This window comes from Loxodonta africana, chromosome 22, assembly GCF_030014295.1.
Source record: "Loxodonta africana isolate mLoxAfr1 chromosome 22, mLoxAfr1.hap2, whole genome shotgun sequence".
NCBI lineage: Eukaryota > Metazoa > Chordata > Mammalia > Proboscidea > Elephantidae > Loxodonta > Loxodonta africana.
In genome coordinates this window covers 42,299,764-42,324,261 of record NC_087363.1, presented here as the reverse complement: position 1 = coordinate 42,324,261, position 24,498 = coordinate 42,299,764, and the positions used below count along the sequence as shown (strand labels likewise).

At 41.2% G+C, this 24,498-nt stretch overlaps 1 protein-coding gene across 1 annotated transcript; it reads right to left on the bottom strand.

Moving 5' to 3' along the window:
• Positions 1-3,187: 3,187 nt before the first annotated feature.
• EMC3 (ER membrane protein complex subunit 3) lies at positions 3,188-24,475 on the bottom strand. Its single transcript, XM_003409763.4, has 8 exons — positions 24,190-24,475; positions 15,983-16,040; positions 15,553-15,646; positions 14,085-14,189; positions 13,018-13,099; positions 11,633-11,712; positions 10,693-10,775; positions 3,188-4,407 (listed from the first exon to the last, which is right to left on the bottom strand). Exons 1-8 carry the CDS (start codon positions 24,342-24,344, stop codon positions 4,279-4,281), a joined length of 786 nt encoding a protein of 261 aa, XP_003409811.1. The 5' UTR covers positions 24,345-24,475; the 3' UTR covers positions 3,188-4,278.
• Between the last annotated feature and the right edge of the window lie 23 nt (positions 24,476-24,498).

Sequence of the window (24,498 nt, the reverse complement as noted above, 5' to 3'; positions counted from 1 at the left end):
CCTCACTTGGGTGTGCTCTTCTAGCCTATTTATCAATTGATTTGAAAAGCTGCCAGTTTTGGGTGGGGCCCAGAACAAAAGAAGGCTCTGCTACAGGTTCAGGTGGCCATGCAAGCTGCTTGCCACTCGGACCATATGTCTGGCTGATCCAATGGTGCTTGAAGCGTCAGTGGCACAGAGATGCTGTCTGGGGCCTTTGGCAGGCCCCTATTGGTGAATCACAGCACAGACCCTCATGATTTCAGAGCAAAGTCCTGCTATCCTCTGCAGTTAACAACCCACCTTTTGAGAAACAGCTTTTGGCTTGCTACTCGGCCTCAGTAGAGGCTGAATGCATAACCATGGGCCACCAAGTCACCAAGCAGCCTGAGTTGCCCACCATGAACTGGGTGTTGTTTGACCCAGAGTCATAAAGACAGGCATGCACGGCAGCACTCCATCATTAAATGGAAGAGGTGTATGAGACCAGGCCTGAGCAGGACCTGAAGGCACAAGTTACATGAGAAAGTGGCCCAAATGTCCATGGTCTCCACCCGTCACACTACCTTCCTTCTCCTGTCGGTACCTATGGCCTCATGGGGAGTTCCTCACGATCAGTTGACTAAGGAAAATTAGTGCCTGGTTTACGGATGGTTCTGTGCGATATGCCAGCAGCACTTGAAAGTGGACAGCAGCAGCACTGTAGCCTCTTTCTGGGACCTCCCTGAAGGACGTGGTGAAGGGAAATGCTCCCAATAGGCATAACTTCAAGCAGCGCACCTGTTTTTTTGTTCATTTTGCTTGGAAGGAGAAATGGCCTGGTGTGCAATGGTATACGGATTCATGGGTTCTGGCCAATGGGCTTGGCTGGAATGATCAGAGATTTGGAAGGGACACGACTGGAAAATTGGAGATAAAGAGGTATGGGGAGGAGGTAAGTAGATAGACCTCTCTGAATGGGCCAAAGACGTGAAAATATTTGTGTCTCATGTGAATACTCACCAAAGAGTGACCTTGGCAGAGGATTTTAACAATCAAGTAGATAGAATGTCACGTTCTGTGGAAACCAGTTATCTCTTTCCCCAGCCACTCCCATCATTGCTCAGTGGGCTCACGAACAAAGTGGTCCTGGTGGCAGGGATGGAGGTTATACATGGGCTCAGCAACATGGACTTCCACTTACCAAGGCCAACTTGGCTACAGCCACTGCCCAATCTGCCAGCAGAAGAGGCTAACACCAAGTCCCTTACATGGCACTAATCCTAAAGGTTGTAAGCCAGCAACCTGGTGGCAGGTTGATTACATCGGACTGCTTCCTTCATGGAAAGAGCAGTGTTTTGTTCTCATTGGAATAGACATTTATTCTGGATGCAGCTTTGCCTTCCCTAAACGCAACGCTTCTGCCAAAACTACCATCCGTGGATTTATGTAAGGCCTTATCCACCACCATGGTATCCCACACAGCATCACCTCAGAAAAAGGAAGTGACTTCACAGCAAATGAACTGTGGCAATGTGCCCATGCTCAAGGAATTCATTGTTCCTACCATGTTCCCCATTATCCTGAAACAGCTGGTTGACAGAATGATGGAATGACCTTCTAAAGCCACAATTACGGTGCCAGATAGGTGGCAATACCTCACAGGATTAGGGCAATATTCTCCAGGAAGTTATATATGCTCTAGACCACTGTCCAATATATGGTGCTGTTTCTCCCATAGCCAGGATTCATGGGTCCGGAATCAAGGGGTGGAAAGGGGAGTGGAACCACTATTACCCCTAGTGACCCGCTTAGAAAATTTTTGCTTCTGGTCCCCACAACCCTATGCTTTGTGGGTCTAGAGGTCTTAGTTCCAAAGGGAGGAACACTTCCACCAGGAGACCTAAGACTGATTTCACTGAACTGAAAGTTAAGAATGCCACTCGGCCACTGTGGGTTCTTCATGTTTCTGGATTAAAAGGCAAAGAAGGGAGTTACTGTATTGGCCAGTGTGATTGATCCTGATTATCAAGGGGAAATCAGACTGACATTATTACATAATGGAGGTAAAGAAAAGTATATATTGAATACAGGAGATCCCTTAGGACACCTCTTAGTTCTACCATGCCCTATAATTCAAGTCAATGGAAAACTACAGCAGCCCAATTCCGACATTACTAATGGCCCAGGTTCTTCAGGAATGAAGGTTTGGGTCACTTCACCAGGCTAAGAACCACAACCAGCCCAGGCGCTTGCTGAGGGCAAAGGGAATATGGAATGGATGATAGAAGAAAGCAGTTCTAAACACCAGCTATGACCACATAACCAGTTACAGAAACGAGGACTGTAATTGTTATAATTATTCCTTCCTTGTATATGTGCATCTTTTTGTTTTCTTCACTTATAAAAGATGTAAAGGGGTTAGCATGTTTTCAGTTGTATGCATGTTAGTTATATCATGTTAGGCATAAATAAATAAAGACGTTGTAGTTGTCTTTATTTAGAGATTACGTACGGTTTAAGGAGACGTGTACAGGTGCCAACTTGACAAGGGGTGGACTGTGATGGTTTATGTTGTGTGTGAACTTGGTTGGGCCACGATTCTCGGTGGTTTGGCAATTACATAATGATGTAATTATCCTCCCTTTTGTGATATAATGCAATCATCTCCATGATACAATCTGATGTGATCAGCCAATCAGTTGTACGGGGAGTTTCCTCGTGGGTTAGGCCTGCATCCGACATATACAGACATTCTGACAGAGCTCGCTGGCTTTTGCTTGCTCTGGATTCTGCATCTGGCTCATCGTCATCCAACCTCTAGTTCTTGGGACTTGAGCCAGCACTCTGATTATTGCCTGCATATCTTGGGATTTGTTGGCCTTCACAGCCTGTGAACCAGCAGCCTGCCATCTTACCTGCCAATCCTAGATTTGTCAGCCTCTGCAGCCTGTGAGTTAGCAGGCTGCCATCTGACTTGCTATCTTGGGTTCATCAGCCCCTGCAGCTACATGAGTCAGGAGAAGCCTCCTGCCTGACACCCAACCCATGGACTTGGGACCTGCCAGCCTCTACAACTGTGTGAGTCATTTCTTTGAGATAAATCTCTCTTTACATATATACATATACACACACGCTTCATTTGTTTTGCTTCTTTAGAGAACACAGCTTAAGACAATGGCAGATATAGCTGTTGGCAGAAGGCTCTTAAGGACCCACAGAGGCAACATTTTGACAGGTAAAGAAAAGAAAACAGGATGGTTTAATTAGTAGAGTCAAGAGTTATTTGTTCTTGATTACAGAGCTCAACATGCAAATTACATTCACCTCTTGGTACAGACATGGCACCCTGACACTTTCCTCGGACATTTAATCTAGGCAGATTATTCCTGGGCAACACTTATTTGCCTGTCAGCAAATGCCCTCTCTCCCTTCTCACAATGATATATAGACCCTTTCTTATCCAGAACAACTGGGAAATGAGGTCTTTAGTTCAACTGGGTAGCCATATACAGTATAGAACCATTAATTTTTCAGTGGATTTGATGTATTTTGAACTCTAGATCAAGACCTTGCATTACCTGACCCATCTGTGATGATCCCAATGGCACTTGAGAATCTGGCAGTGTCTCAGGGTCACTGATTTTTACTGTGCAGTATTAAGAGATATAGAAGGTTTGGTAAGTCTGTCCTGGCCCTGGGTATTTACTCTGAAAAGAGTTTATTTGAATATAGTTTTGACATATTTGCTCTCTGTCATTCTGTAGACTCAAGATGAACAACACAGGGAGACTCATTTTGTTCATCCATAGTTTCTAAGTTTTTGGTAATGAAAATGTATTTTTTGGAAAGAAAGTTATAAAAATACTAACACAAAAAATTAAAGGTAAAAACTCAGGGTGTTTGGATCCCAAAAGAACAGGAGTTTACTGTGGTTAGAATTCAGGCTGAATGCACAGAGTCACTACTCATAATTGACAATGCTTTTTTCAAAGACTGAGTTTTTGCTAAGTTTTTATGTTATATTATCACTAGCTTGAGTTTTCCCCGTTTCTCAGGCTTTCATTACTGGAGTCACCAGAAGGAAAATTGAAAAACATTTTTTAAATAGCTCTCTCCCTGTAAGTCACACAGCACATGCTCCTCATTTCCTCTAGTTTCAAACACAAAGGGGAACCTGGCTCAGACAAGAATGATCCTTGCTGCACGCCCGCCAGCTCATGCACCCTCCTTTTTATTCTGAGAGGCCCCGGCTCAAACAAAAGTTACAAGGTTAAGCACTATTCCGAGTTCCCGACACAGTTAATCCCTGCTTGCTCTTCAGAAGATAGAGGTCTGTAATTCTTTTTTGAACATGCCTTCAAAGTGGAGGTCTTTGGCCATGAGCTCCTCTTCAACATCATCAAGTGCCCACTGGTGATCTGTCAGCTCCAAAGCTTCCCACTCTGTCTGCAAAGGAAGAGGACACCAGGGCCAAGGAGAGGAGGGTTTGTTACCAACAGCACAGCTGACCCTTAGCGAGCACCTACTCTGGGCCAGGAGCTGGGTTAAACCCTTTACATGTACCAACTCATTTAATCCTAGGAGGTAAGTGCTGCCCCCGCACCCCAGGGGGGCATATATAGATAAGGAGACTAAGGCTAAGAGACATCAAATAATTTGAGGCCACTGAATTAGTAACCAGGAGAAATGGGATTTAAATTTAGGCCTGTCTGACTCCAAAGCCCCAGTGCTTAACCTATACAATACACTGCCAATACACTGCCTCTCACTTGTCAGGTCATGCTCATGAAAAACCTGCTTTGTGTCCATCACTGGCTTAGGTGCTGGGAATACAGGTAGGAGACACTACCCTTGAGCGATGTACAAGAGACAAATTAGTGCTTTGTGATTCTGAGCCCTTTCATCAAGGGACTCAGCATCTGGTTAAGTTATGAGGGGTCAAAGATGCTTTGACACAAATGGTCAGGCATATATCTTCAAGGGGGTAAAAGAACATTTCTTCTCACCTCATGCCCATATAATGGCATTTCATTATAGTTTGGGAGAGTCCACTAATTTGTTATTCTTCATGATTTCATCACTATAAGAATCTGAGAGCATGCACTATAAAACTGTTTTGCCATATAATCATTTGCCTGTAAGCTATTAATATGTGGAGCAAAAATAAATATGTGTAAGTTTCCAAAAAATTACATTTCTCAAATATTCTATTAGTGCTGAGTTCTTTGGCCTTGAATTATTATTTTTTTTTAATGCTCATGAGGTTTTTTTTTCCAAGATATATTTCACATACCATGAAATTCATCCTTTTAAAGTGTGCAATTCAGTGGATTTTAATACATTCATAAAGTTGTGCAACCGTCCCCACTACCTAATTTCAGAACGCTTTCATCACCACAAAAAGAAACTCTGTACCGAATAGCACACTCCCTGTTCTCCCTCACCCAGCGCCCGGCAACTATTACTTTACTTTCTGTCTCTGTGGATTTGCTTACTCTGGACATATCATATAACTGGAATTATGTAATATGTGGTCTTTAGTGACCGGCTTGTTAGCATGTTTTCAAGTTCGTCAGGGAGTGTCAGTACTTCACTCTTTTTTACAGCTGAATAATATTAAATTGTATATATATGCCAAAACATCCCATTTTGTCGATCCATTCATCTGTTGATGGACACGTGGGTTGTTTCCGCTTTTTGACTATTAGGAATAGTGCTAAGAACATTCATGCACAGATTTTTCTGTGGTTGTATGTTTTCAGTTCTCTTGGGTATATACCTAGGAATAGAATTGCAGGGCCATATGGTAAATCTACGTTCAACTTTTTGAGAAACAGCTAAAAACTGTTTTCCAAAGTGGTTGCACCATTTTACATTTCCACCAACAACGTACAGGGGTTCCAGGCTTGCCAACACCTGTCACTGTCCATCCTTTGGATTATAACAATAATAAACACGATTGTTGCTGCCGAATCAATTCCAATACACGGCAAACCCATGTGTTAGTGCTGAACTGCTCCTTAGGGTCTTCTTGGCTGTAATCTTTATGGAAATAGTTCACTAGGCCTTTCTTCCACGGAGCCACGGGGTGAGTCTGAGCTGACAACCTTTAGGTTAACAGCTGATTGCAAACTACTTAGACCACCCAGGCTCCAATCTAGCCATCCTAGTGGGGGTAAAGTGGTATCTCATTGAGGTTCTGATGTGCATTTCTCTAATGACTAATGACGCTGAGCATCCTTTCATGTGCTGATAGGCCATGTGTGTATGTTCTTTGGAAAAATGTCTACTCAAAATCTTCATCCATTTTTTAACTCTTGTCATTTTATTGTTGAGTTTTAAGAATTTTTTATATTCTGAATACTAGACCCTTACCAGATGTGTGACTTGTAAATACTTTCCCCCATTTTGTGGGTGTTTTCACTTTCTTAACAGTGTGTCCTTTGAAGCACAGAAGTTCTTCATTTTTGACAAAGTTCCACTTATTTATATATTTTTTGCTGTTTATGCTTTTGATTTTATATGTAAAAAATCATTACCTAATCCAAGGTCATGAAGATTTATGACTATGTTTTTTCTTCTAAGAGTCTTATAGTTTTAATTTTTATATTTAGGTCTTTGACCCATTTTAACTTATTTTTTGTACGTGGTGTGAGGTGGGTACCCAACTTCACTCTTTTGCACATGGAGATCCAGTTGTCCCAGCACCATTTGTTGAAAAGGTGATTCTTTTTCCATTGAATTGTCCTGGCACCCTTATCAAAAATCAGGTGACCATAAATATATGGGTTTACTTCTGGACTCTCAATACTATTCCACTGATCTGTATGTCTATCCTTACGTCAATACCATAGTGTTCATTACTATAGCTTTGTAGTAAGTGAGTCCAACTTGGTTCTTTTTCACAATTGTTTTGGCTATTCTAGGATCCTTGCAATTCTATATGAACTTTAGGGTCAGCTCGTGAATTTCTACAAGAAAGGCAGCTGGAATTTTGGTAGGGATTGCACTGAATATATAGATAAATTTGAGCAGTTTTGCCATCTTAACAATACTAAGTTTTCCAATCCATGAACATGGATGGCTTTCATTTATTTAGGTCTTCTTTAATTTCTTTCAATGATGTCTGGTAGTTTTCCGTATACAAGTCTTATACCTCTTTTAATTTACTCCTAAATATTTTGTTTGACATTGATTATGTTAATTATATGTACAGCCATCACCTGTATCCACTGCCAATTTTTTCACCACCATTAACAGATACTCAATGTTTCCTAAACAAAGATGCCACCTTCAGTGTCTCTCCCATCCCCAGTAACCACTAATAAAATTTGGTCTCTATACATTTGCCTATTCTAGATATTTCATACATGTGGGATCATACAGTATTTGTCTTTTTGTGACTGACTTACTTCACTCAGCATAATGTTCCAAGTATTTTATTCTTTTTGATACTACTGCGAATGAAATTGTTTTCTTAATTTCATTTTTGGATTCTTCACTGCTAAGTGTGTGGGACTACAATTGATTTTTCTATGTTGGTCTGTATCCTGCAATCTTGTTAAACTCATTTATTAGCTCTAATAGTATTTTTGTGGATTCCTTAGGATTTGCTATATACAAAATCATGTAATCTGCAAAGAGAGATAGTTTTACTTCTTTCCAATATTTCTTTTTCTTGTCTAACGGCCCTGGCTAAGACACCTAGTACAAGGTTGAACAGAAGTGGTGAGAGTGGATATCCTTGTCTTTTTCCTGGTATTAGGAGGAAAGCTGTCAGTTTTTCATCACTAAACGTGATGTTAGCTGTGGGTTTTTCACAGATGCCCTTTATCACGCTGAGGAAGTTCCCTTCTATTTCTAGTTTGCTGGATTTTTTTTTTTTTTATAATTTTTATTGTGCTTTAAGTGAAAGTTTACAAAACAAGTCAGTCTCTCACATAAAAACTTATATACACCTTGCTACATACTCCCAATTACTCTCCCCCTAATGATACAGCCCGCTCTCTCCCTTCACCCTCTCTTTTCGAGTCCATTTTGCCAGCTTCTAACCCCCTCTACCCTCTCATCTCCCCTCCATGCAGGAGATGCCAACATAGTCTCAAGCATCCACCTGATCCAAAAAGCTCACTCCTCACCAGCATCCCTCTCCAACCCACAGTCCAGTCCAATCCATGTCTGAAGAGTTGGCTTCGGGAATGGTTCCTGTCCTGGGCCAACAGAAGGTCTGGGGGCCATGACCACTGAGGTCCTTTCAGCCTCAGTCAGACCATTAAGTCTGGTCTTTTTATGAGAATTTGGGGTCTGCATCCCACTGCTCTCCTGCTCCCTCAGGGGTTCTCTGTTGTGTTCCCTGTCAGGGGAGTCATCGGTTGTAGCCGAGCACCATCTAGTTCTTCTGGTCTCAGGATGATGTAGTCTCTGGTTCATGCGGCCCTTTCTGTCTCCTGGGCTCGTAATCGCCTTGTGTCCTTGGTGTTCTTCATTCTCCTTTGATCCAGGTAGGCTGAGACCAATTGATGCATCTTAGATGGCTGCTTGCTAATGTTTAAGACCCCAGACACCACTCTTCAAAGTGGGATACAGAATGTTTTCTTAATAGATTTTATTATGTCAATTGACTTAGATGTCCCCTGAAATCATGGTCCCCAAAGCCCTGCCCTTGCTACACTGGCCTTCGAAGCATTCAGTTTATTCAGGAAACTTCTTTGCTTTTGGTTTAGTCCAGTTGTGCTGACCTCCCTGTACTGTGTGTTGTCTTTCCCTTCAACCAAAATAGTTCTTATCTACCAACTAATTAGTGAATACCCCCTCTCACCCATCTTCCTCTCGTAACCACAAAAGAATGTTTTCTTCTCAGTTTAAACTATTTCTCAAGTTCTTATAATAGTGGTCTTATACAATATTTGTCCTTTTGCAACTAATTTCACTCAGCATAATGCCTTCCAGGTTCCCCCATGTTATGAAATGTTTCACAGATTCATCACTGTTCTTTATCGATGTGTAGTATTCTACTGTGTGAATATACCATATTTATTTATCCATTCATCTGTTGATGGGCACCTTGGTTGCTTCCATGTTTTTACTATTGTAAACAGTGCTGTTCGTTTAAAGGCTCTTATTTTTCTAGGATATATTCCAAGGAGTGGGATTGCTGGATTGTATGGTAGTTCTATTTCTAGCTTTTTAAGGAAGCACCAAATCGATTTCCAAAGTGGCTATACCATTTTACATTCCCACCAGCAGTGTAGAAGTGTTCCAATCTCTCCACAGCTTCTCCAACATTTATTATTTTGTGTTTTTTGGATTAATGCCAGCCTTGTTGGCGTGAGATGAAATCTCATTGTAGTTTTGATCTGCATTTCCTTAACGGCTAATGATTGTGAACATTTTCTCATGTATCTGTTAGCTACCTGAATGTCTTCTTTAGTGAAGTATCTCTTCATATCTTTTGCCCATTTTTTAGTAGGGTTATTTGTCTTTTTGTAGTTGAGTTTTTATAGTATCATGTGGATTTTAGAGACCAGATGCTGATCGGAAATGTCATAGCTAAAAACTTTTCCCCAGTCTGTAGGTAGTCTTCTTACTCTTTTGGCGAAGTCTTTGGATGAGCATAGGTACTCGATTTTTAGGCGCTCCCACTTATCTAGTTTTTCTTCTGCATTCTTAATAATGTTTTGTATACTCTTTATGCCATGTATTAGGGTTCCTAACATTGTCCCTATTTTTTCTTCCATGATCCTTATCGTTTTAGATTTTATATTTAAGACCTTGATCCATTTTGAGCTCGTTTTTGTGCATGGAGTGAGGTATGGGTCTTGTTTCATTTTTTTTGCAGATGGATATCCAGTTATACCAGCACCTTTTGTTAAAAAGACTGTCTTTCCCCCATTTAACTATTTTGGGGCCTTTGTCAAATATCAGCTGCTCATACGTGGATGGATTTATGTCTGGATTCTCAATTCTGTTCCGTTGGTCTATGTATCTGTTGTCATACCAGTACCAGGCTGTTTTGACTACTGTGGCGGTATAATTGGTTCTAAAATCAGGTAAAGTAAGGCCTCCCACTTTGTTCTTGTTTTTCAGTAATGCCTTATTTAGCTGGGGCCTCTTTCCCTTTTGCTAGATGCTTTAATCATGAACATTTAAGTGAGATTTTGCTGTATAAAAAATTATGCTGGGTTTTACAAATCCTAGAAACTCTGATGGCGTAGTGGTTAAGCGCTACAGCTGCTAACCAAGCGGATGGCAGTTCAAATCCACCAGGCGCTCTTTAGAAACTCTAAGGGGCAGTTCTACTCTGTCCTATAGGGTCGCTATGAGTTGGAATCAACTTGATGGCAACAAATTTGGTTTCGTTTTTTGGTTTACATACACTTCATGAAATGGCTCTAAGTATTGCTTTTTTTTTTTTTAAATGCAATTCATATCTAATGTCTGCAGGATCAAAAAGGTTAAAAAATATTCCAAATGTTTCCCTGGTGCCTCTCATTGGACTGTTTTTACAGCTTCATTTACAGTGTGGATTAAATTTGGGTAAGCATTTAGAAATCAGGAGAAGTACCAAGGTTTTTTAGCTTACTTAATAGAGGATTCTGTCAGAGGAAAAAGAGACATACAAGTTAAAATATATTTGTGCAAAATTTAAATCCATATGAACTCGTTCAGGGAACCCTCTGGTGATACTTTTCAGAATCTGCATTTAAGCTCTGGAGGGAGAACCAAGTGTACCTTGAAAGCCTTGTTGGTGTCTGCGGGCATGGCCATGGCTGCTCCAGTCATTTGTTCCTGCATCATTCGCGACTGATCAGCAGCTGCAGTATAAGACACTCGTACGTAAGGAAAAACTCTAACCAGGGATGTAAAAGACCTATACAAAGAAAACTACAAAACGCTACTGCAAGAAACAAAAAGAGATCTACAAAAATGGAAAAACATATCACATTCACAGATAAGGAGACTCAACACTGCGAAAATGTCAATTTTACCCAAAGCAATCTACAAATACAATGCAATCCCAATCCAAATACCATTCTTTGAAGAGACAGAAAACTAATCATTAATTTTATATGAAGAGGAACGAGGCCCTGAATAAGTAAAGCACTACTGAAGAAGAAGAATAAAGTAGGAGGATTCACACTACCTGACCTCACAGCCATTAAATAAGACAGCCAGGATTGGTAGGGCAGGAACTCTGGACTAGCTGTGTCCTTTGCCCCTTTCTTTGTTCAGTTTTAGCTCCCTTCTTCTCCATTCTGGGGTGAGGGCCTATGGCATGTTCAAGCATTGAACAGCCTCACCAACATGAGGGGGCATTTTCCATCTAGTCAATGAACTCACTGACCAAGCTAGGCCTTCTTTCAGTTTTAGGTCCTTGGCTTACAATGCTGGTGCTACACCTCCCACATGAGGAAGTCAGACTTTGCGGAACCAAATATTGTCCCTGTGACTGCCAGGGAGAATTAAGGCCTTTGGATTGATCCCTGGAATTTTTAAGGCTCTTTCAGGATACCTCAGAAAGAATTAAGAATGAGTTTAAGGAACAAGGCATTGTACCTGACTATGCTAACAAACAGCAAAACCTATGTGATTTTTTTGGCCCCAATATGGATGACTGATCTATCGAGGAGAGCAGGTGGTATTTGCTAATTAAACCTGACATGCTTCTTACCATTATCTTGGCCCAGAATCAGAGAGTAAATGCTCCGAAGTCCAAATACATTAAGGAAGTACCAGGATGCAGAACTCACCCTAGCAAAGCAAGAGTGAAAACAGTGGAGGTAGTTAATTCAGAAATTAATATAGTTCACACTTTTTTATCACCCCAAATTGTTTAGCATATATAAAGAAATCACCTGGGATAGGCTTTATTTACCCAAGGCACCCTGCCCCCATAAAATAACTATGTTTTTGCATATAATACAAACTAAAAGGAGTATGCGAAATGATGCATGAAAGGAAAGGACCCACACTTCATTTCAATACTTGGGCCACACAACAGCAGACGAATATTCTGGTTACTCCGTCAGGTTGCAAGTAATTAACTCATCCGTACATAAAGTTGCTAATCCTTATATAACCCTCCAGCTGACTATACACTCAGGTTCAGTTCCCCTTTGTCCACCTGAGCAGATTCTGAGACTGGTCCAGATGGTGAGATATAAAAACTCTTCTCTAGCTCACAAAATTTCTGTTCCACCCCAAGAGGCTGGAAGGTGGAAGTATAATAGAAACAAGCTACCTGTATAAAGTACAGCTTTTCTCTTCTAGTGGAATGGTCCATAGCCACAACTCTTCCAGGATCTGGCCTGGCCTGTGCCTCTCACACACCAGGTTCTGCTTGAACCAGGTGAGTCAAGATTACTACCAGTGTCCCCCACCCCCATCTTCCTCCTCTTGTTTGGCTCCCTTTTTATGGCAGTTCTTAGGAAGCCTCAGATAAAACAGTCTGGAGAGACCACATGAAGAAATGCTACTAGGTTCCAGATACTGTAACAGTGTTTTCTAAGACTAGGTTTTATTACTCAGCTGTAAAGAACAGAGTGGTAAGTAAGATGTTAAGTGCTAAGTTTGGACAGACTATGTGTTCAAATCTCAATTCTTCCACTCACTTCATAGGGCCTCTTAATGATAAAACAAGATAATGCATGGAAAACATCTAGCACAGTGACCGGTGCCAATGAAAATAACAAACGTTATTATTAGCAATAATGTATTTTGTTAAGACTAATAAAAACATCCACTCCCACCAGCTCTGGGGTACTGCTAAAAGGTTTGCCTTGCTTTATTTTTTAATTTTTTGGGGTTGACACAACCACCCCTGCACTGCTAAGCCCCAAGATGCTAGAAAAAGGAGGCTGACACATTCTCTCCTTTTGCAAAAGTACTGAATCATGTAAAAGTTTCCATAATCCACCCACGGCATTTTGAGTGGGATTTCGATAAAAAAGAAAGAAAAAACTCCCCCAGTCAAGTGTGAAAATTGGAAATCTTTCTCTTAAGAGACATGGTTCAGATTTTGGTTTGCATTTTTATTAAATAAAAGAAAGCTCTTACCAGGATGCATCTAACGTGAGTAGTTCGATTCCTTGCTGGAGCATAGGCTTAAAACGGAGGGTCAGTGGAAATGGGACCTTGGCTACGGAGGAGAAAGAACAAGTTCACAACCGCTCCCAGCTTTTTTATTTTTAGAACTGTAAGTGTGAATGCACATATTCTCTCCCTATGGAGGTGGGAGCTCTGTGCCACATAGCTTTTGGAAAATGATTTTCACAGGGATGTTTGTGACAATTTTTAGGGGAAAAAAAAGTCAAAACGTCACTCTGCTAAAGTTTCTGTGAATAAGACCAGCTGCTCTACTGCTGAGGTGGCGGGGCCTCAAACTGAACTGTGATCTAAAATCTGGAAAAAACTTGCACTCATCTGTCAAACCCTAAGTGGAATATATATACACAAAGAATGATAGTACTAAGAAACCAAAGTGATTAAAATTGAACCAAATAAACTTATAAACAAATAAACAAACTCACTCCAACACCTGGCAAATGAAGTCAAAGCCAAAACGAGCTTCCCTTTATCCTACTCAGCAAAATACCACGTTAGTTTCGGACACAAACTATCAAGTCGCTTGTTTGAGTTCCCACTAGTAAAAAAGCACCCACACTTCTTTTTTAAATGACGAACTACACATACTTTGCCATACATTTTAAGGTTTAATAAAAACTTTTTAAAAATTGGAGAAAAAAAGACAGCATCCATACCATGAGCTTAGGATTAGTTTGGGAGAAACCAAAAACCAAACCCATTGCCATTGAGTGGATTTTGACTCATAGTGACCCTACAGGACAGGGTAGAACTGCCCCATAGGGTTTCTAAGCAGTGGCTGGTAGATCTGAACTGTGACCTTTCTGGTCAGCAGACAAGCTTTAACCACTACGCCACAGGGGCTCCAGTTTGGGAGAACCGTAACATCGTAACGTATTTTTTCTGCTGTTGTTCAAAGAATGTTCTGTTTCTACTACAGCCCATAAGACCCATGATGCTATTGTCTCAGAAGTACTTCGCTTTCTCTGGAGAGGGACATAGGAAAGGGGCAGATGAGGTTTGCTGGGTCTGGAACTTACTTGTGACAAAGCCTGAGAATGTCATGTTGATCCACCCACCGATCAGAATCATAGGAAGGACATTTGTTACATTCCCTTTCATCATGTCTGTAAGCATAGTAGGATCTAAGACAAAAACACAAGAGACAACTGGATTTTACCTAGGTTGGCAGGGATTTCCTCTCAGTTTTTTTTAAATTTTAATTGGCCATTAAAGCAACACAAGTTCATTGTGAAAAACTCAGACCACATAGGAAGGTATGATGTAGACTACTGCACTGAGCCGACTCTAAACATTAGCTATTTGTTGTATATCCTTCCATTTTTCTATATATTCACAAAAAAGGATACTAAGCTTACTATTCTGCTTCTTGATTTTTTAAAAATTACTATATTGCAGATGGTATTTCCACGTTGGTATAACAGCTATCTCTCATTCTTCTCAGTGCCTGCATAGGATTCCACTGGGTGGTCACATCATTAATTTTTGGGTGAACCTACAGGTTGTTTCCAACATTTTTTTTTTTTTTTTTTTTGCCAATAAGCAATGCTGCCAAGAACTACCCTGTACACAAATTTCTGCATGCTTATGTGTTTCTCTAAGAGAAATTCCTAGAGGTAGGGCCCTTCGACCAGGCCCCATTCTTTGGCCCTCCCACCAATAGTGAGGGGCCTAACTTCCCATGACCTGCCAATACCAGCTTTGGCCAATCACTTCCGCCTTTGCCAATTTAACAGGCTAAAAAAGGTGTCTTGCTTTAATTTGAATTCCATGAATTATTACAGAGTTGAGGTATCTTTTCACATACTTATTCGTCTTTTGTTTCTTGCTGGTTTCTAAAAGACATGCTAACATTAACTTTAGTACCTTCTAAAAGGTTTAAAATAGCTGGTGATCTCACCCAAAGAAATGAGGGCTGAAAAGGATGGCCCACATGGAATAACAACCTATTTTGCTTTTATTTAAAGGTGCTGTATTTTTCACACAACTGGGATCAGTGGAATTAAGAAATCTGTTGAAACACACATTGTACATTAGGCCAAGCAGTATGTGTGATAAAGAAATGGCTGGTCTCGGGAGGAGTGAGGTCCTTGCCATTCAAGCAGAAGCTAGGTGGCCACCTGTCAGGAACAGGATTAGGAGCTGGGTGGGAGCTGGGACCAGCATGCTCTTCTACCTGCGCTCCACAGAGCCCCAGGTCCTGAGGAGGAGCAAAGGGAAGAGACCCAGGCCATGGCTCTGGCTTCCCACCCCTTCACCAGAGAGCTCCCTTTTTACCTACCTCTTATACTGGGGTTCCCAGAAAATTTATTTGAAAAAGAGAACTCCACATCCATAGATCCCTGTACTAGATGATTTCTAAAGTTCCTTAGATTAATGTCTTTTACAATTTAATATTTAGATAAAATAACACCCCTTTGGCCCCTCCCAAAAAACAACCAGTGTTTGCAATGTTCCTCAGAGATAAAAAAAAGGGAATAAACGTACCAGTCATAGGAGAAGGTGGTACTACCTTCCTTTTAGTTTTTTTGAAAAATCCATCCTCTGGGTTGTTGAAGTAGTATTTTCGTGTCAAGAAGGACTAGTGGAAAAAAAATCTTTTTAAGACTTGGAAGTGTGGTACAGCAGATTGTCAAATGATTCCCCAGAGGTTCAGTCAGAAGGCCCTTGGAATATGCCGTTACACTCAGAACTGGCAGCCTACTCAGCGGCTGAGGGACACGTTAGCTGAGTCACATTTACAAACAATTTCCCAAGAAGGGCAAGGTCACAATGACAGCAAACACCACTAGTTCATGGTTTAATTAGTGAGCTGCCAATCTCCAGGCTTCCCCAAAGAGTCCCCTTATAAAACATTCAGATATCTACTGCCCTCAACAGTGAATCGTGGAGCTGTTAATAAAAGATAAATGAGTACCTGTTTGGGAATGTATTTTCCATTTTCTCTTAGGACTCTGCTTCGAATTAGGACTTGACTGAAAAATACAACCAAGACAATGAGATTTTTAAAAAGTGAAACACTAGAAGAAAATAAGAGAATTACGTAGAAGACCTATTCAAACACAAGAGAGGGCCTATTTGGCAACAGCCCTGTGTGGAAACTTTTCAAAATACAAGTACCCTTCAAACCAATACAAGGTATTTAAATCCAACAATCAGGTTTTCAAAAGAGTATTTTTCAGAAGTGGCTGTGTTTTTAAATAAGGATTTCTGAGGAAGGTATGTTTGGGACATTACACTCGGCTTTTTCTTACTTTGTTAAGAAGGAACTTTCTCTGAGTGAAAACAGTAGCTGGAGACTGCTTAGAAGATTTGGGGGTGGGAGGGGAACTGAAGAGTAAGAACAAAAGAAGGAACTTTTAAAAACCCACAGAGAAAACAGTACATTTCTTGAAGGGGTTGTTATCTGACAGACAACTAACAGAAAATTCTACCTAGGATTCAGATGTTAGTAAGCTCTCAATAAACATTTATTGAGTAAATGAAATGATTTGGTGATATCTGAAGAACATAATCAATCATTGAAAACAACAAAGTGTTATAAAACAGGTAAGTACTGCTTAGACACAAATATTGAACAGAACGGAGATCAAAATACTAATTTTTTCAAAAAAAGAAAGAACTTCTGTTTCCTGAATAAACTGAATGGTTCGAAGGCCAGCGGAGCAGGGGCAGGGGTTTGGAGACCATGGCTTCAGGGGACATCTAAGTCAACTGGCATAATAAAATCTATTAAGAAAACGTTCTGCAGCCCACTTTGGAGAGTGGCGTCTGGGGTCTTAAACGCTAACAAGCAGCCATCTAAGATGCATCAATTGGTCTCAACCCACTTGGAGCAAAGGAGAATGAAGAACACCAAAGACACAAGGTAATTACAAGCCCAAGAGACAGAAAGGGCCACATGAACCAGAGACTACATCATCCTGAGACCAGAAGAACTAGATGGTGCCCAGCTACAACTGATGACTGCCCTGACAGGGAACACAACAGAGAACCCCCGAGGGAGCAGGAAAGCAGCGGGATGCAGAACCCAAATTCTCATAAAAAGACCAGACTTAATGGTCTGACTGAGACTAGAAGGACTCGGGAGGTTACGGTCCCCAGACCTTCTGTCAGCGCAAGACAGGAACCATTCCCAAAGCCAACTCTTCAGATAGGGAATGGACTGGACTATGGGATAGAAAATGATACTGGTGAGGAGTAAGGTTCTTGGATCAAGTACACCCATGAGACTGTGCGGGTGACTCCTGTCTGGAGGGGAGATGAGAGGGCAGAAGGGGTCAGAAGCTGGCCGAATGGACACAAGGAGAGAAAGTGGAGGGAAGGGGTGTGCTGTGTCATTAGGGGGAGAGCAATCAGGAGTATATAGCAAGGCGTGCATAAATTTTTGTACGAGACTGACTTGATTTGTACATTTTCACTTAAAGCACAATAAAAATTAAAAAAAAAAAATACTAATTTTTTCTAGGTTTTCAAGAGTTGTTTTAAGGGGGAAAAAGACCCCAAAACTTTAAACTAATGGAAATCTTTCTTGAAAAGTGAAACAAGAAATTGTAGACAGAAATAAACACAACTGTTTCACTTTCCCTCTCTGTGTTCCTCAGTGCGAAGCACCTGCTCTAAGCAGTCAGTACCCATAGGCCGCCTTGTCACTCAAAGCATATTCTAGCTTCTCCAGATACTGGGAATGCTCTAGTGCCCCTCTCTGTTACAAGTTCTGCCCCACTGTGACTAACACCTTCTTCCAGCTCTACCTCCTCCATGAAGCCCTCCCTGATGCCTGGGACCTTCATGGAATTCTTTTCAGTCTTCCTCCTCCTGCCCTGCTGTATTGTACAGTTGAGTGCAATGTCAATGAGCAGTAATATTTTGAAAGGAATCTTTTTTCTGAGCAGTAGGTCTCAACAGTGGGCTTATAATATTCAGTAAACCATGTTGTAAACAGATGTGCTGTCATCCAGCCTTCGTTTTTGCATTTATAGAGCACAGGCAGAGTTAAAAAAAAAAAAAAAAAAAAACACAGGCAGAGTAGATTTAGCATAATTCTTAAGGGCCCTAGGATTTTCAGAAAGGTAAATTAGCATTGGTTTCAACTTAGAGTCACCAGCTGCATTAGCCCCTAACAAGGCAGTCAGCCTGTCCTCTGAAGCTTTGAAACCCCAGGCATTGGCTTCTGCTCTCTAGCTATGAAAGCCCTAGACTGCATCTTTTTCCAATATAAGGCTGCTCTGTCTACAGTGAAAATCTGTTGTTTAGTGTAGCTACCTTCATCAAATATCTTAGCTAGATCAATTGGTCTCAACCTACCCGGAGCAAAGAAGAAAGAAGACCACCAAAGACACAAGGTAATTATGAGCCCAAGAGACAGAAAGGGCCACATGAACCAGAGAGTACATCATCCTGAGACCAGAAGAACTAGATAGTGCCCAGCTATAACCGATGACTGTCCTGACAGGGAATACAACAGAGAACCCCTTAGGGAGCAGGAGAGCAGTGGTATGCAGACTCCAAATTCTCGTAAAAAGACCAGACTTAATGGTCTGACTGATACTAGAAGGACCTCGGAGGTCATGGTCCCCAGACTTCCTGTTAGACCAGGACAGGAACCATTCCCAAAGCCAACTCTTCAGACAGGGATTGGACTGGACAACGGGATAGAAAATGATACTGGTGAAGAGTGAGCTTCTTGGATCAAGTAGACACATGGGACGATGTGGGCAGCTCCTGTCTGGAGGGGAGAGGAGAGGGCAGAGGGGGTCAGAAGCTGGCCGAATGGGCACGAAAATAGAGAGAGTGGAGGGAAGGAGCATGCTGTCTCCTTAGGGGGAGAGCAACTAGGAGTATACAGCAAAGTGTATGTAAACTTTTTGTATGAGAGTCTGACTTGATTCATAAACTTTCACTTAAAGCACAATAAAAATTAAAAAAAAAATCTTAGCCGGATCTTCTGGGTAACTTGCTGCAGTTTCTCCATCAGCACCTGCTACTTCACCTTGCACTTCTCTGTTATGGAGATGGCTTCTTCTCTTAAACCTCATGGACCAACCTCTGCTGGCTTCCAACTTTTCTTCTGCAGCTTCCTCACCTCTCTCAGCCTTCACAGAACTGCATAGAGTTAGAGCTTTGCTCTGGATTACAGTTTGGCCTCAGGGATTGATCTCCTATCCAGACCATGAAAACTTTCTCCACATCAGCAATAAGGCTGTTTTGCTTACTTACTATTTGAATATTCACTGGAGTAGCACTTTTAATTTCCTTCAAGAACTTTTCTCCTTTGCATTCACAACGTGGCTGTTTGGTGCAATGGGCCTAGCTTTCGGTCTATCTCGACTTTCAACATGCCTTCCTCACTAAGCTTAATCATTTCCAGCTTTTGATTTAAAGTGAGAGACATGCAACTTTTCCTTTCACTTGAACACTTAGAGGCCATTGTAGGGTTATTAATTGGCCTAATTTCAATGTTGTCATGTTCCAGGGAACAGGGAGGCCAACAAGAGGGAAAGAGATGGGGGAACAGCCTGTCGGTGTAGCAGTCAGAAGACACACACATTTATCAGTTCAGTTTGCCAGTCTTGTATGGGCGTGGTTTGTGGCGCCCCAAAACAATTACAATAGTAATATCACAGATCACCATAACAGATATAGTAATAATGAAAAAGTTTGAAATATTATGAGAATTATCAAAATGTGACACAGAGACATGAACGGAGCACACGCCATTGGAAAAATGGTGCCAATAGACTTGCTTGATGCACGATTGCCGCCACTTTCAATTTGTAAAAAATGCAGTATCTTTGAAGCGCAACAAAGCGAAGCACAATAAAGTGAGGTATGCCTGTATTATATGCTAAGATAAACATTTGACTGATGTTAGATATGAACCGTACCTAACTGTCCCAACTTACATACAAATTTGACTTAAAGACATTTAGAAACACAACTCACTCATAATCCGCAAACTGCCCGTATAGTAAACATTTTCTTAAGCTGTGATTCGTAACTGCATTCTCTGAAGTCTGAAAATTCTACAAGAAATTTTAAATTCTGTTTTCACTTCCACATTCATCTAAAACAAGTCCTTTACTAGTTACAAAAATAAAGCTTCTCTTTTGCAGTGGAAATTTGCGAGTGATAGTTTCTTAGGCTAAAACTTTAGCTTCTAAAGGCAGAATTTCTCAAACTAGAGCTCCATCTTCTTGGATCTGTAACTGTTTTCCCTTCTAAGAGGCCAATGTATCTTTCAAGTTCGAAACCACTTTTTATCTACATTCTATTCCCCACTGTGGTCTAATATATTTATTTTTCGTTTTTGGCTTAATAAATTTTAGAAACATTTCAGTAAGTTTGGAAGCAGTAAAAACTCAATAATTTAAGAATCTTAATGTCCCATTTTGTGATCATTCATGCTAATGGAAATGTATACCGTATTTAGAGGAATATTTTGCAACTAAAAAATATGCCTTGGACTTAGACAAACTTAGAAGTAACTGCAGGCACATACCTGAATTCAAATGACCTGGTTGAGGAAAAGCCACACCATGTCAGAGCTCACAGGTTCTAGGGATATCATGTGATCCCACCACCTTTTTCTTAAAAGGGATGGGGAAATTGTGATGGAGACGTGGAGGTTTATCTAATGCAGTGGTTCTCCATGGGGGCAGTACTGCCCTCTTGTGGACCTTATGGGGATCTGTAGTACTTTTTTTGATTGTCAAAATGATGGAAAGGGACTCATGTAACCGTCATTTGTTAGGGTAAGAGCTCGGGAAGTCCCTCAATGCTGGGGACGGTCATGCAATACAAGAACTGTGCCATGTTCTGCACTACTTTTGGATGTTCCACCAAATTGTTTTTTAATAATCTGAACCTCAAACCCAATTCCGTTTTATTATTTTTTTCATTGTGCTTTAGGTGAAAGTCTACTGTTCAAGTTAGTTTCTCATATAAAAATTTGTACATACCTTGTTATGTGACCCTAGGTGCTCTCCCTATAATGTGACAGCACACTCCTCCCCTCCACCCCGGGTTTCCCACGTCCGTTCAACTAGCTCCTGTCCCTTTTTGCCTTCTCTTCTCGCCTCCGGACAGGAGCTGCCCATTTAGTCTCGTTTTTTTTTTTAGAAGCACTTTCTTCACGAGTATCATTTTTATGTCTTATAGTCCAGTCTATTTTTATCTTTGTCTGAAGAGCTGGCTTCAGGAATGGTTTCAGTTCTGGGCTAAAAGAGTCCGGAGGCCATGTCTTCTGGGGTCCCTCCAGTTTCATTCAGACCATTAAGCCTGGTCTTTTTACTAGAATTTGAGTCCTGTACCCCATTTTTCTCCTGCTCCATCAGGGACTCTCTGCTGTATTTATTTATTTTTTGCATGGTTTTTATATTACTTAATTTCCAGGTATACAAACACTGAGTAAATATACAGAAAATTGCAGTTCGTTTTCTTCAGGACTTTATCAATAGTAGTTCACCACTTAGGAAAATCACATCCACGAGAGAATTGCCTTCTGTGATATTTAAGTAGCTAACACATCTGTATAAGCCTACAATTGAACTCATCCCAATTTTGGTGATTTTGTATCTAGACACATGCATCTGACTTCTGCATACCTTCTAGGAGAGTTGTGCACAAGCACTTATGAAATGTAAATTATCTTATCATAGATTACTTTCCTTTTATTTCTCCTGAAGGTTACAGCTAGAGCATTTTAATTATTGCTATTTTTGTTTGTTATGGTATGTAGATTGTACCGTCAATTTCATGTGGGGTTAGAAAATGAAGCTTTGGGTACGGTATAATTCAGAACCATTGCTCTAAAATCACATAGTGGACTAAGGGAAGACAATTGTGGCACAGAATCTATGAGAACAGGAATTGCGGTTAAGAGGGTTTAACTTGGGAGTGAGACTGACCTGGGTTCAAGTAGAGATTACTCTGGGAAGGCTATTTAACTTCTCTGGGCTTTCTTTTGTTAAACTGCAAAAACGGGGTTAGGTTTATCTACCTCACTGTGTTACTGTGAGGATGAAATGAGAACAATTTATTGGAGTCAATAAATGCTGAATGTCCGAGCTCTTTCTACTTTGTGTCCTTCTACAGCCTTCCATTTTGTGATGAACAGACTTCTTAAGGTTAGCTCCAGGGGGCTGGCTCTGATCTGCTCTGAAACTGATGCCACAGAAAAATAATCAAAGTGGCTGCTATAGTGTAAGGGAAAGAGACTTGGACTTGGGAACCAGGAGACTTGGGTTCAAGTCCTGAATGTCACCATGTGTGGCCACAGGATAGTCACAGAACCTTCTTAAACCTAGGTTTCTATAGAGTGACACACTAGTACCTACCTCGAAGAATTCCTATGAGTTTTAAATAAGTTAATGAATAAAAGGGCTTATCATAGTGCCTGGCATAGAATAAGTGCTTAATCAATGTTTGCTATTCTTAATCTTCTCAGCATAATTGGGGTGGGAGGGTATACTGAAAATAATAAAGCAGTGCTTCTCAAACATCCATGGTTAAGATCTTTGTCTTATTCACCTACCACTTGTATTATTATTTATTTAATATTTTTTAATATCAATTCTTTTTCTACTTATGTAACTTTTCAAAGGAATCTTTAAATTACCAGCAAATGGAAAACCAGTATTACTTTTACGAATAGAGTGTAACTATTAAAATACAATAAAAACAAAATCATATTATTAAATTTTTCCTAGATAATGTTGCTTGTAGAAAGTTCTGAGCCTGAGGCTTGCTCTCTTTGCTAAGATGGGAAATTTAAAAAATCAAATAGCCAAACCTATTGCCATCAAGTTGATTCCGACTCATAGTGACCCTCCGGGACAGAGTAGAACTGCCCTTACAGGATTTCCAAGGCTGCAAATCTTTACGGAAGCAAACTGTCACATCTTTTTCCCATGGAGCAGCTGGTGGCTTTGAACTGCTGACCTTTCACTTAGCAGCCACCAGGGCTCCTTCTAATAAGTGACAAGGAGGCATTAAAAACGTAGTAGCAACTACCTGAGAGTCTCTGTTACAGATTGAACTGTGCCTGCCCCCCACATATGTTGAAGTCCTAACCTCTGGTACCTGTGAATGGGACCTTATGTGGAAATAGGGTATTTGAGGATGTTAGCATTAACATGAGGTGGGCCCATCAGAGTGGTGTCCTTACAAAAGAGAAGAGGCACAGACAGAGGAAAATGCCCATGTGAAGATATACATACACACCAAAGGACATCTGGGGCTACCAGAAGCTCTGAGAGACAAAAAACGATCTTACCCTGGAACGTTTGGAGAGAACATGACCCTACTGACACCCAGAATTCAGACTTCTAGCCTCCAGAACTGTGAGATAATAAATTTCTGTTGTTTTAGGTCACCTGCTTTGTGGGACTTTGTTACGGCAGCCTTAGGACTTAGGAAACTAATACAGGTTCTTTGAAAAGGTCAGAAAGATTGACTGAAAATTGTTATTTACTTTAACATGGGGGGGGCACGTATCTATGTACCATCTAAAATCATCTCAAATTACCTGTCTGCAGATAAAATACTGTAATGAAATATGTGAGGAGGAAACTGCCTCCACTCCAGGAGATGAAATGACAATTACTATCCTCAATTACTAGTACTATGGCAGTTTTATAGTTCGCAAAGTGTTTTGTTACTTAGCATCTCAACTGATCATTACGGTAGTTTGGTAAAACGGAGATAATCATATTAAGTGGATGTTACAAAGACTAAAAGAAGTATCGCACCTGGCACTCAGTAGGCACTCATCCCAACCAAATTGTAAGCCTGGGTAATTTATAGATAATCCGTTGGCAACTAGCCTAACAATATTATGAGCAACAATTTTTTTTTGGAGCACTGATTTTTTTGATACGTCCCAGCCCCTGTGCCAAAGTCTTTACAGACATCATCTAATTTAATCCCTATGCCAGCTCTATGAGTGAGGTACTGTTACCTCATTTTACAAATGACGAAGGTTAAACACAGAGCGGTAACTCGGCCGGGATAACCCAGTCAGTGGGGGCGCGAAGTGAGCCCGGCCAAACTGACATAACTCCCAGCACTTTTTGCCCAAGGTCACGGGAGTGTGAGGTCGGCCGCGGAGGGGAGGGCGCTGACCTGTCGGACACTTGTTCTTGGGTGAGCTTCTTGTCGCTCTGCAGCAGGATTGACACGTAGTGACGGATCATGCCCACAAAAAAAGTGATGATAACAATGGGCAGGACCACCCAGAGGCGGATGTTAGAGTCGAGCAGTAGCTCCGGCCCCGCCATCTTCACTGAGAGGCGGCCCCAGGCCGAGAGTCGCCGGACTTGTCCTCCCCCGGGAGCGGAGTTTCCTCTCCGGGTTCACCTCTAGGCCTTCTCACGCCACTCAGCCTGGCTGGCCCGGGATTCGGCGACGTCCTCGGACCTCACGCTATTCCCG

Excerpts from the sequence above, each read along its gene's own strand:
- EMC3 (XM_003409763.4), bottom strand. The coding sequence starts at position 24,344 with ATGGCGGGGCCGGAGCTACTGCTCGACTCTAACATCCGCCTCTGGGTG. Across the intron at positions 10,776-11,632 it reads GATTCTGGGCCAAGATAATG|CTGCTGATCAGTCGCGAATG; the intron begins GTAAGAAGCATG and ends CTTATACTGCAG. Across the intron at positions 4,408-10,692 it reads ACACCAACAAGGCTTTCAAG|ACAGAGTGGGAAGCTTTGGA; the intron begins GTACACTTGGTT and ends CTTCCTTTGCAG.